Genomic DNA, 12,790 nt, shown 5'->3' with positions numbered 1-12,790 from the left:
TTTTTTCAGTGGCAAGAACATCTGAGAGGGACAGGGCAGGCAACTGCTTGCAGTCTGTGGGTCTGTGAGTCAGAGCACCGGAGAAGCTGGCTGGTTTTGCTTGGTCAAAGGAAGGCTCCACGTGAATGCATGGAGAATTAAATAGTTCTTCTCTTCTCAGTGTCTAACTTAAAGAATAAAGTTTATGACATGGAAGAACGGCTACCCGAACAGATCATTTAGGCTGGAAATTAATGACAGCTTCTAACTTGTCAAAAGAGTGATGTTTTGAAACCATTTCCCAATAACAGCAATACAAGATGTTATCTAATCAGCCTTTGCCTGTGAGATACCACGGCAGGAATACTGAAAAAGCAAGAAAGATTGCCCGGTTCTGCTGACTGCGTTTCCAGCTTAGCACCTCCTCTTTCTCATGACCTCACATGCCTTTAATCTTGTTTCCACGCCTGTGCACCGCTCAGCATCTCTACGGCATTTTCTACGAGATGGGGAGTAAGAGCTGGGGAGGGAGGGATGAGCATCTTCACATTTTCCACCTTCTTCCCAAATCTCAGATCCCTCTGAAGTAGAGGTCAATGCTATTAACAATACTGGAATTTACAAAATGCTGGGTGTATCAACCAAACAGCTCAAATTCGGATACTTGTTTTCGACTCTAACACAGTTAAGAGTTTCATGTAGCATCTCCTAAATTCAAAGATTAACTATAAGCCACGGAAGGGTCTGTGTTAAACAGCAGCTTTAAACGCCATCTCTCATCGAGCAGGCACCTGTAAATGGACTCAGGAGAAATCAGGCACCAAAGAGCAGCTGTCACGACAAGAGGTCTCCTGATCTCTCAAATAAGGAAAGAAACCGACACCAAAGACCCTGGACACTTTGGAACAGGGCGCAGGTTTCAAACAGCTCAAACGTAACAAAAACGCTAAATTGATTTTGGAAATTAACAGCAAGAAACATGGTTAATTGCTGCCTCAAACTTTCCCACAGGTTCCAGTTCGTTGGTGACCTCTTGTCCTGCTGGGCTGTGGCAGCCAGCAGCGCTGCAGGAAGATGCGTTTGTACCATGCCAAGGGGCACTGCCAGGAGGTCCCCAAGCCCTGTCAGGAGGCTATAAAAAAAATAGCAACAAAAGCAATACAATAATATTTAAACTCTCAAGCCGGTTATGTCACAAAAGCCCATGCTGTGTGAGTTTCCATGAAGGGGCTCCATAGGCACCTGTGTCGACGGAGGCAGAAACAGTTACCAGCAAAGAGCAAGCGGAAATCAGGAAAAATATGCGCTGAGAGGCTGTGTGTGAAGCTCTCCCAAGAACTGATAACTCTGGAGACTCGCAGTCCTGCTGAGCCCACAGGAGCTGATACGGCGAGAACACCAAGGGCCTGATAAAGCCGTACAACGCCACGGGCACACGCAAGTATGAAGGTTACGCTGAGGTTGTGTCACTTGGACTACACCCAAGAAGGTGGAGGTGGCCATATATCGACGAACAGTACAGTATTATATACATATTACATTTTTTTTATAGAAAACGGGACCTTGAAGTGACTTTCTGAGCACTTTCCTTGAAGGTACTGGCATGTCATTGTGAGTTTTCACTTTGATTAAACTGCTGCTGCTCCAAACAAGTAACGAGGAACGACAGTGTGTGGTAGGGCAATAACCGAGGGTACCGTGCGCAGTTATCTGCCATTAATAGTAACATCTTGGTGCTACTAATAATACAAACAGTTTAATGAATAAAAGTCGTTCTAGCAAATATTGGTTGTGATCTGTGTCTCCTCCTGACTTTACCCCCTATCAGGGAAACAATTAGCCTCATTCATGCTAGAAACGCTTAATTGTTTCCCAAGTATAGCTTGGTCAGCACGACCTTGAAGATTCCCCGCAGCCCGCTGCGACGTGCGGCACAGACAAGAGCCTCCCTGTCTGTGGGCAAAGACAGCGACGGGGCTGGGAAAGGGAGCAAAATAACCCCCCCAAAAAATGGAAACAGAGAAACTATCTTCACAGGGGCCCGTTAACAAGGAATCCATTCAAAACACACTCGCGGTAGTGCATCTCTCACCCACACCCGCGTCACACAGCAGCCGTGGAGCGCTCTCGTGGGTGGTTGATGGCAGCTGCGAGCGGCAGAGAACCAAAGTACAGTCGCAACAACACCAGAAGCCAGCGTGACTAATGAGAACAGCGTTTGGGATATTAGTCTGGTTACAGACGGCGATAAGTCCCTGCTTGACAGCACAGCAGTCTCCCAAAGAGATTACCGTCTCCGGGATCACCGTATAAATCGGTGAACTAAAATCTGGCTTTAACAGAAACACGTTTCAAAGGAAATCCACCTGAGTTGGACTGGCTGGACGTATTCCTTGCGAAACCGCTTGAGGTCTGCGCTGATGGGCTGCTCCCCTTTCTCGATTGCCAGCCTGTCTGCTTCTGTAGGCTCCGGCTCCGGGATTTCAAACCTATGAATAAAAGTACCAAAAAACCAAAAACCCGATGGCAAGTAAGATAAACCACAAAGCCTTTATGTAGGGCACAAAGAGAAATTGCGTTTAAAAAAAAAAAAAAAAAAAAATGCAGCGCGGTGAAACTCAAGCACTCATCTAATATCCAGTCTGCCTGGAATTGCCTCCTCCCCTGGCGACGTCCTGTAACACACCCAGCTCTCGCCCTGATAATTCCCTGCTCCTCTGCTCATCACAAGACGTCTAGACTGGGATAGAATGGTTTTTAACTACCTGCTCAGTTGATTAAGGGAAGATTAGAAGAAAGCTTAAGAGCGGCTTTATCGCGCTGTATTAAAATGCTGTTTACACCGAGGCTGCGCCTTTCAAACAAAGTGCTTAGAACATTTCCCTTCTTGCGTGCAGGGAGACCTGGGCACGCTCAAACACACTCATCATTAAATTAAGCAGTTCCAAATATTACCCCCCCCCGCAAGCCGAGGCGCACCGAGCGCTCCAGCTAATACTTAATTCAGGTCACTCATTTAACAAACTGGGAAAACAAAGCTTGTATTAAAAACTTGCATCGCTGGATCCTGTTTTAAAAGTTACTGGTTTATGAGTTTCACTAAAACACGTGCCAGAGGAGGAGGAGGTAAACGAAGGCAAAGCCTCTCAGTGCCTTCAGAAAGGATGACAACAGCTCACCTTTCGATCAGTAAATTCAGCAGCTCCTGGGGCTTGCAAAAGGAGCGGTAGGTGGTAAGGAAGGTACGTACAAAATTAGGATCTGTAAAGACAGAATAAGAAAATTATGGGGTTTTTTTATCCAATTGCAAAATACCAGAAATAAAATACACATATACTCACAGAAGAAGTTTAAAGTGCGGAAAATCCTCTGTTAAGCACTGGAATTTGAAAAATACCAAGAAATAATACTGCTTGTGAAATTGTCGTTTAGTTCTTTGATGCATTTCCCCTGTAAAAGTATTCAACTGCACATAGTATGTTCTCTCAAAAACCCAGCCTTGGTGTGGGGAACGGCCACACTCCCTGAACACGCCGCTATTCCACGGTTTCACACAGACAAAGAAAACACTGTCTACTCTCTTGACATCAAAAGCACCTAAACGACCCCAACAGAACCTTTGTCTTACCTGTTCTTAAAAACTCTCCGGCCACCCCACTGCAGCACCGGCTGCCCTCGGCAGAGCAGCCACCGGGGACAACAGGAGACGCTGCAGAGGCCCTTACGAAGCAAATACCTGCAGCGGTTGGAGACGCTGCATCTCCACAAGCCACCACACCTCCCTCCTGCTGCTCCTCACCCCCGCCGTAGGTGTGTTACCACGGAACGTGCCTATCCGCAAGCTGCCGCGCGTTTTATTGGGCCCACTCTGCTATTTTACAACTGTTAAAGGAAAAATATTGTTCCTTTAAGCTCCCTTAGTTCCACTCTCTTCTACAGAGTTTCTTAGACCATTAATAAGCAAAACGGTAACAAATCACCTTACTGTGAGCCACAAAGGGTCATCATCTGGTCCCACTCCCTCGCAGCCTAGAACCACCCCCTGCATCCTGGGCTGCATCCCCAGCAGTGTGGCCAGCAGGGAGAGGGGGGGGATTCTGCCCCTCTGCTCCGCTCTGGGGAGACCCCCACCCCGGCAGTGCTGCCTCCAGCTCTGGGGCCACCAACAGCAGAAGGACATGGACCTGTTGGAGCGGGGCCAGAGGAGGCCACGGAGATGCTGGGAGGGCTGGAGCCCCTCTGCTGTGAGGACAGGCTGAGAGAGTTGGGGGGGTTCAGCCTGGAGAAGAGAAGGCTCCGGGGAGACCTTAGAGCCCCTTCCAGTCCCTAAAGGGGCTAGAGGAGAGATGGGGACTCTTGATCAGGGAGTGGAGTGATAGGACGAGGGGAAAGGGTTTTAAACTCAAAGAGGGGAGATGGAGATGAGATCTGGGGAAGAAATTCTTTGCTGTGAGGGTGGTGAGAGCCTGGCCCAGGTTGCCCAGAGAAGCTGTGGCTGCCCCATCCCTGGAGGGGTTCAAGGCCAGGTTGGACGGGGCTTTGAGCAACCTGGTCTGGTGGGAGGTGTCCCTGCCCAGGGCAGGGGGTGGGACTGGATGGTCTTTAAAGGTCCTTTCCCACCCAGACCATTCTATGATTCTATGATCCCTGCAGCAGACCTCCTCACGAGGGTAAGACGCTGCTGCTCTGTGGTACCCAGCAGCTTCCAGCGCTGCTGGCAGCAAATGAATGCTGAAATACAGGAAAACCAGGCCTAGAGAAGTACACATGCATGTGCTCACTCAGAAGGGTGCATTTTGGGTTCTTGGGAGTTTCTTTTTTCTTGCTGTTCTTTAACTAACCTTGAACCTGTCAGCGTTTGGTGCAGGTAGCTCACACCAGCAGCCTCCAACACGTGGATTTCTTCCAACAAGCCCACAAAAGATTAAGACAAACACTGCTTTTAAGGCGGCTTAAATTCCCTGCTGAGCACTGCTCAACATTTTTAAGGGATCCATCTATAGGAATGTGCTCGCAAGCTACAAGTAACGACGCTCTCATTCTGTGATAATGCTGCTGAGTTTGCACCCTTGTCCTGCACTGGCCTGTTCCGCTTCCACATCACATCTACATTCGCTCTTCGGTAATATTTATGGTATTTTGAAAGCAAATCTCCCTCTTAGCGCTGACCAGGCAGGTGGTACCTCTGCTCTGGAGGCAAGATCTGCAATTCTTTTAAAGTGGGGGCTGCTACTCTGCTCTCTAAGGTTCTTTTATAGGTTTCTATAGGTCTCTAAGGTAGGTTCTTTTATATTATTTTTTAAATTATTTATTTTCGTAAATGACGTTCTCAATAAAATGGAAAATAGAAGCAATGTGCTAACAATAGTGGCTTGTGATTTAAATTCAAGAGTTACTAACTCCGCATCTGCTACCTCCCATGGTATCCCAGCATCAAACTGGGGACTCCTTTGCCAGGGCAGAGCTCATTCTGGGAATGCAGAATCCTGCTTCCCACAAATCTGAAGCTAACGCAAGCCTACGATAAACTGACAGTTTAAAAAAAAAAAATCACATCTTGACCTAAATGCAAAAAAAAGCACCCCCGAGATCTGCTGAGAGTCCCTCCACGTGCTGTTAGTCATCGGAATGCCCTCGTGGAGGCTGAGGGAGAGGATTTTGTTAGTCTTGGCTCCAAAACCTGTTTGGAAAACGCACACTGAAACCCAAGAGGCAACGCTTTCACTGGAGACTCCCAAGGCCAAGGCAGCAAGTACTTGTGCTATAAAAACTGAAGTTCCGCTGGCAAATTAATACTCAAATACACCAGTTCAGTCAGGGAAAGAGCTGAGCTTACAAGTCACCGAAACCCATCACGTTTTAGAAAGGGATGTCTTGGGACTCACAAGACAACACAACTACGGATTACTTGCACACCAATGAGTCGCATCAATACTGAGCTTCAATGTGGGAAATGCCTTAGTTTGTGATTTGCATCCTTTTCTACCGAGGGACATCACAAAGTGGCAGGTTGAAGTATAATAAATATAACCTCCAACCTTTTTCTTCCTCCGCAGCCACACCGTCTCTAATAGCACCACGGCTCTAGCCACGACGGGCTCAGGAAACGCACTGGTGGCTCCTATTAAACACTGATACCTTTTTTGCGGGGGGAGGGAGGATGGGGGATTTGCATACACAAAATTTTCTTACAGCTTTGCCAGCAAAGCCAGTTGATTTAATAACAGATACAGGGTTTTTTTGTTTTTTTTCTGCAAATCTTAGAAGAATCACATAATAGTCCAGGTTGGAAGGGACCTTTAAGATCATCTAGTCCAACCATCAACCTAACTCTGATAAAAACCATCACTAAACCATGTCTCTAAGCACTGTGTCAACTCTTCTCTTAAATACCTCCAGGGATGGTGCCTCAACCACTTCCCTGGGCAGCCCATTCCAATGCTCGATAACCCTTTCCATGTAAACATTTTTCCTAATATCCATCCTAAACCTCCCCTGGCACAACTTGAGGCCATCTCCTCTTGTCCCATCGCCTGTTCCTTGGGAGAAGAGACCGACACCCCCCTGGCTACACCCTCCTTTCAGGGAGTTGTAGAGAGCGAGAAGGTCTCCCCTCAGCCTCCTTTTCTCCAGGCTGAACACCCCCAACTCCCTCAGCTGCTCCTCACAAGACTTGTGCTCCAGACCCCTCACCAGCTCCGTTACCCTTCTCTGGACCCGCTCCAGCCCCTCAATGTCTTTCCTGTTGTGAGGGGCCCAAAACTGAACACAGCAAAAAACCCAACCAAACAAAAACAAAAGGATTACTTTCATCAGCAAGCATGACCTTAAAAATTTACATATAACAAAAGGTAGAGGGTACCTGCATACATATGGTATGTCAACCTCTCGATTAACTTCACAACCGTCCCTCCTTTGATGATAGGAATGCCGTTCCTGCTTTGCAAGTTGTCCTCAAAAACGATGTTGTCCTCCGAGTCTTCCACCACAAAACGATACACGCTCGGGCTGGGCAACCTCAGCGGCTGCTCGTTTTCTTCTTGCAGTAAGACTGAATCCAGCATCCTGTCCAGGGTGCTGCGATACTGGAGGGAAATCAGAGCCGCCATCCAGTTGCTCTTCTCTTCAGCGGACTTGGCAGCAAAGAGGATACTGTTCTCATCTTTAGACACCAGTTCGAAAGCGTGTTTGTATTCGGCTGTGTCATCTTTATCAATAATCTGTATTTTCCTCATGATAATTTTTTCCTTCAGTCTATACTCGGCGTTGCTGTAACCAGGAAGCCGCGACTGACCGTGATTGGTTTTACAGCTGATCATTAAGCCATCGAAGAGGAAGATGTGGCGTTCATGTTTGGCTCCTATTTTTGTCAAGCTGCCTTCCATTATGAACTCATTGCAGCACTGCCCAATATCTTTGCCTTCCCAGCCGTCAATATTTTTCTGGATTTCATTCATTTTCTTGATGGCCAAGTGCTTGCTTCTTATTTGCCGGTTATAGAAGCGATAGACCGGTTCCCTTGAATGAATAAGAAAAAGTCGCGATGGGCACATTGCACATTCGCTATCCCAAGAGACCAGACAAAATTCAACTAAACTAATTGTTTGTATCATTATTTCTTTGCCCTAAATATGTCCTGTTCCAAATTAACCAAATGCACTGCTTCAGCACAGGCACGAGTAAGATATTGACAGAATCTCAGAATGCTATGGGGTTGGAAGGGACTTCTGGAGATCATCTAGTCCAACCCCCTGCCAAAGCAGGTCCACGCAGAGCAGGTTGCACAGGAACGTGTCCAGGTGGGTTTGGAATGTCTCCAGAGACGGAGACTCCACCATCTCCCTGGGCAGCCTGTTCCAGGGCTCTGCCACCCTCACAGGAAAGAAGTTCCTCCTCATGTTGAGATGGAACTTCTTATGGTCAAGTTTGTGCCCGTTTCCTCTTGTCCTGTCACTGGGCATCACTGGAAAAAGACTGGCCCCATCCTCTTGACACCCACCCTTTAAGTATTTATAGGTGTTGATCAGATCCCCCCTCAAGTCTTCTCTTCTCCAGACTAAAAAGACCCAAGTCCCTCAGCCTTTCCTCATAAGAGAGACACCCCAGACATCTTTATAGCCCTCTGCTGGACCCTCTCCAGCAGTTCCCTGTCCTTCTTGAACTGGGGAGCCCAGAACTGGACACAATGCTCCAGATGGGCCCTTACCAGGGCAGAGCAGAGGGGGAGGATGACCTCCCTCAACCTGCTGGTCACACTCTTCCTGATGCACCCCAGGATGTCATTTGCCTTCTTGGCCACAAGGGCACATTGCTGGCTCATGGTCATCCTGTTGTCCACCAGGAGTCCTAGGTCTTTTTCCTCAGAGCTGCTCTCCAGTAGCTCAGCCCCCAACCTGTACTGGTGATGTTATTCATAGATGTTATTCACATTGTTGTTATTCGTAGATGTGGACTGTGAAGGTTTTGGTCTGCTGCTCCCTTTACAGTGAAAACTGGCTTGAAAATGAAACATATACATTATCTAACAAGAAAAAAAAAAAAAAAGATAATTCCTTCCGTATCATTTATGTCCCTCTCTGCCCCCCGGGAAAGCGGGGCAGCTCTGCGGATCATTACCCAGGCCGACGTCTCGGGGAGTGTTTGCTGTAAATGCGCTCCATGCTGCACTGCAGGTTGAGAAGGGCAGTGATGGCTTGTTTTAAGCACTCCCGATCCTCCTCATCCTCGCTGCATTCCTGCAATTGCTGTGACAGAATAAAACAAGAAACAGTTTTCTTCTTTCAGGTTTGTCTAATTTCTAGAAGGGCAGGAAGACCGACCAACATTCTCACGCTGCGTTATCAAAGTACTCAGGGAAGTCAGTGATTTCAAGTTGATGAGAGAGTTGTTACTAGAAACACACTTGAAAACTTGCTCTCTGTGTAAAACTACTCACTAAAAACATCGGTGGGATATTCAGAAGCCAGTAGATACTCAACAGGAGAGAGCCGGAGGGAGTTTAGGAAGATAACTCGTTACCCTTTCACTGAGAGCCAAGGCTAACGGTCAGATACTGGTTTCCCCGTTATCTCTTCAACGATGCCCTGTTTCACAACTGATTTTATTAAATAGTTCCGAGGTTTGCAATAGCTGAGAATTAAATGCTGTTTTGTGTAACTACCTGCAGTATCCCTTCAATGAGTCAACTAATCTCACCATTTCAGAGCAAATTTGAAAGAGAGTGACCAAGATTCTCTCTTTGCTTCTTACCTAAATTCGGCCATTTTCAGCAAACTCATCTATTTCAAAAAGAAATGTCAATTTTGCACAGTGCAAGCATCGTAAAAAAAAAAGTCTGAAATTCAAGATTTGCTACTAATAACAAAATGTAAAGACAGTGAGAATCAACCCATCTCCTTTTTATAAAGACTTGACCCATCTCTACCACTAGGCAGAAACTTCATAAATTAGGAAATTCAATAGGGTTTTATATCATCTCCTTATACTTGGCAGCAACATGCTCTGAGCAAAGCCTATTCACAGAGTTCCTCTTTTTGGGTCTTCAAGGTCATCACTCCTAAAATGCTACTGATACAAATAAGAGATTTTTCTTTTTAACCCCTTCCTTCTTCAAGATCGTATGAATTTTTTTTAAAGAAAATTCAAGCAAATAAATTGCTGGGCAAAAATCAAGCCAATATGCCAGGCAGTTTTGGATAAACTCCGTTTTACCTACATACTTGAAGAGAAATCTTACTTACAATCACTCAGCATGGCAGAAGCCTTCTTTTCCTTTCCCCACTACGTTCCCTCAGCAAGGATATGTAGCTTCCTCTAAAAGTAATTGAGAGAACAGGATTTGACCAGATTGGTCCACTCTCTGTAATTTAAATTACTATAATTTTTTATTTTTCACATGCCCAAACAACCTCCATCTTGCATATTAGAGAAATGAAAGTGTCATGGCCACAAATTGCCGGGAAGTTTATGAGCTGAGGAACAGTACAGGGAAGGGAAAAATCTCGACCTCTGCGGAAACCCCTCTTTTCCTTACTATCAGCCACAGAAATGCAAAGAACATAAAAGTGCTGTGAAAAGATGGCAAGTGCAAAATCCTAAAGGTGGGAAAAACTATTGAGTCTGATAAAAATACTCTTTCTCTTCACAGGATTCTCGTCTATGATTCTATGATTCTATATCCTGAGCTGAATTTCTTGCATCCCCTTTCCAAAGGGAGCTGTGTTTTGGCACTTAACAGACATCAAACGGCATGTTTTGCTTTTTTTTGTATTTAAAAAAAAAATTAAAAAAAAAAAAAATCAAAGAAACCCCCACCTTTGGAAGTAAACCAATCCGTTCCTACACCTCAGTGAACAGATCCCTGCAGATCAGGCAGGTTACCTGAGGTACCTCTCATTTCTGTAATCACTGGACCAACATCTGCTTTTCCAAAGGCCAGTTCTTAATAAGCATCTTTCTAATTAAACAGCAGGACAGAGAAAATACGCAAATTTTTAGAAAAGGGGGTCCTGCTTATGCCAGATGTAGTTAAAATACCAGAGGTTATAAACTGAGAATATTAACTATACAATTTATTGTGCAGAAAACTGTCGGAAAAGAGTAATGAAGAACACTGTTCCCTTCAAAAAAATCGTATTGTGGTGATCCTGTAGAATATTGACTGGGGTTTCTCTGTCAGGCAATGATTAGGTAACACTGGAAAAGATCAAAAGGCGGAATTTCATACGTTTTGGATGGCTGGATAACAACACAGTGAGTCAAGTGCGAGAATTAGGGATAATCTTCTGCCTGCAAATCACATGAGAAGGAAGGATACACTCTACAGTCACCAGAAGAAAGTCGTCTTGGGCTCAAACATGGACTTGAGCAGATCTCTGCTCACGTTCCAGATTTTAATGCTCTAACCAGCACCTTGCTCAGGAAGGATTTGGATGAGTTCTTTGAGTTCTTTGCACTGGGTTCAATGAAGAATGTTTCCCGGGATGCTGGTATCAACAGAAACATCTATGAAAGCATCGCTGGAGCTGGAAAGCCTGGTGAGACATTGAGCTCTCCTCTATGCTGCCAGCATCAAGGTGTTCGTGCTCGAAAATGTCAAGCATAGGTGTTTTAAACCCAAATACTCTGATAATCAATTAAAGATGTCACAATCAGAATATATTTAGGGTGCCTTCCTGCAAGATCTAACAACTTTTGATCACTACACCACTTCTTTTTCCTTCCAGTTTTCTTTCTTTAGTGTGACTTCCTTCAACCTTTGCTGTCATCATTCATTCCACCTCAACCTACGGCAGGTCCATTTTCTGTCACTACTCAAACAAAAAAATCAATATTAAAGTGACATCAGGACCTCCCTCCGACTCAAGGTGTTCAAAGGTGATTTCCCAGGGACTAAGGAAAAGCTGCCAAACCAAAGAAATTTAGCACCGGGCTCTCCAAACACCATCCAGCCCTTGTGCCTCTTGCTTCTCTCCCTACTGAAACCATGAAAATAATGAGTATTCTGTTGCTTTTCTGCTTCCATTTTTCCTAGGTCTTTTTAAACCAAGGTTCCCAGAGACAAATACAACGGTAACAGAGAAGCTGTACCAACAGTTTATAATATTTTAATATCGTTGAATAAATACTTTCTCTATCCCTAAAAATCACTCTGCTTTTTAAAAATCACTGCCGTAGATTTAGGATGTTTTCAAAACTACAACATAAAATTCAAATTTTAAACCTGCAACTAAAGTGGTCACAATAAAAGACTCTGTGTTTACCGTTATTCGCTATAGGGTGCTATTTAAGATTCCTTTTTACCATTATTCGCTATAGGGTGCTATTTAAGATTCCTTTTTACCATTACTCACTATAGAGCAGTATTTAAGATTTCTGCTCGGTGCTCACAAGGTTAGAAAGATTCAAGACAGCCAAGTGTCAGCCTCTGCAACTCAATTCTAATTCCACTCAGAAATCTTGTATACTGGGGATAAAGGTCAAATTTAATAATTTTCACTGCTACAGTTCCCTAGTTAAAAAGGCATCGCCTAATATTCTCTTTCATGCAGCATCCTGCTGTATTATCCAAGTTAAAAACAAATAAAAGAAACAACAAAATGCTTTTGCAGTATCTGCCAGACTTCATTTTTCAGAAATACGAGGAAATTGAAGACTCTGCATGTATAACTTGATCCTATCAATATTAGCGGGAGTTACGAGCAGGCTCCGAGCCCCCCAGGAGACAGCAAACTCTTGCAGCATTACAGATTTACGACAGATTTATCAAAACCCAACTGTCTTCTCTGTGCCATGGGTTAGAACATAAATAGAAACCGCCCTTTCCCGTCACTGAAGAAAAAAACCTACCCCGTTTGCATGCAAAGTATTTCATCTGAAGTTTCGAACACACACAAAGCTCAGCTCAATAAGGTATGCACCTTAACATTTCCCTAAAAAGCAGACAAACTCTATGCAGCTTGTAAAATCAGTTAAATATTTAGATTCTCCCAAAGCTGCAGCCTAGGATTTCACTCTTTAATTTCATTCTTTAATTTCATCCTGATGCATTCTCATTTCCCAGCTCTAAGACACAACGGGTCATTAATTAGCCTGCCCTTCACCAGAATACAGGTCACTAATCCAATTATGTCTTTTAAACGTGAAAGAACAACATTTTAAGAAGTTCCAGAGAATTATCAGACGCAACTGACCCTGAGGGAAAAGGCAAGTTACACTATTTTGACAGAAATACCTATTTACAAAGCTATTAGTGCTCACACCAAAGCTGGGCTGGCAGAACCGCTCCGTGCTCTTCTGCTGCCATCCTTTA

General features: G+C 44.8%; 1 protein-coding gene across 2 annotated transcripts in view; it reads right to left on the bottom strand.

The window, feature by feature from the left end:
- SOS2 (SOS Ras/Rho guanine nucleotide exchange factor 2) overlaps positions 1 to 12,790 on the bottom strand; it is a 54,506-nt gene that overhangs the window by 11,799 nt on the left and 29,917 nt on the right. For both annotated transcript variants that reach the window (XM_074148507.1, XM_074148508.1), the window contains 4 exons: positions 8,596 to 8,723; positions 6,842 to 7,497; positions 3,159 to 3,240; positions 2,346 to 2,468 (listed from right to left, as the gene is read on the bottom strand). In XM_074148507.1, coding sequence (XP_074004608.1) covers positions 2,346 to 2,468; positions 3,159 to 3,240; positions 6,842 to 7,497; positions 8,596 to 8,723 — 989 coding nt within the window. The remainder of the gene's footprint in view (positions 1 to 2,345; positions 2,469 to 3,158; positions 3,241 to 6,841; positions 7,498 to 8,595; positions 8,724 to 12,790) is intronic.

This window comes from Numenius arquata, chromosome 6, assembly GCF_964106895.1.
Source record: "Numenius arquata chromosome 6, bNumArq3.hap1.1, whole genome shotgun sequence".
NCBI lineage: Eukaryota > Metazoa > Chordata > Aves > Charadriiformes > Scolopacidae > Numenius > Numenius arquata.
This window is presented reverse-complemented; position numbering and strand designations above follow the sequence as displayed.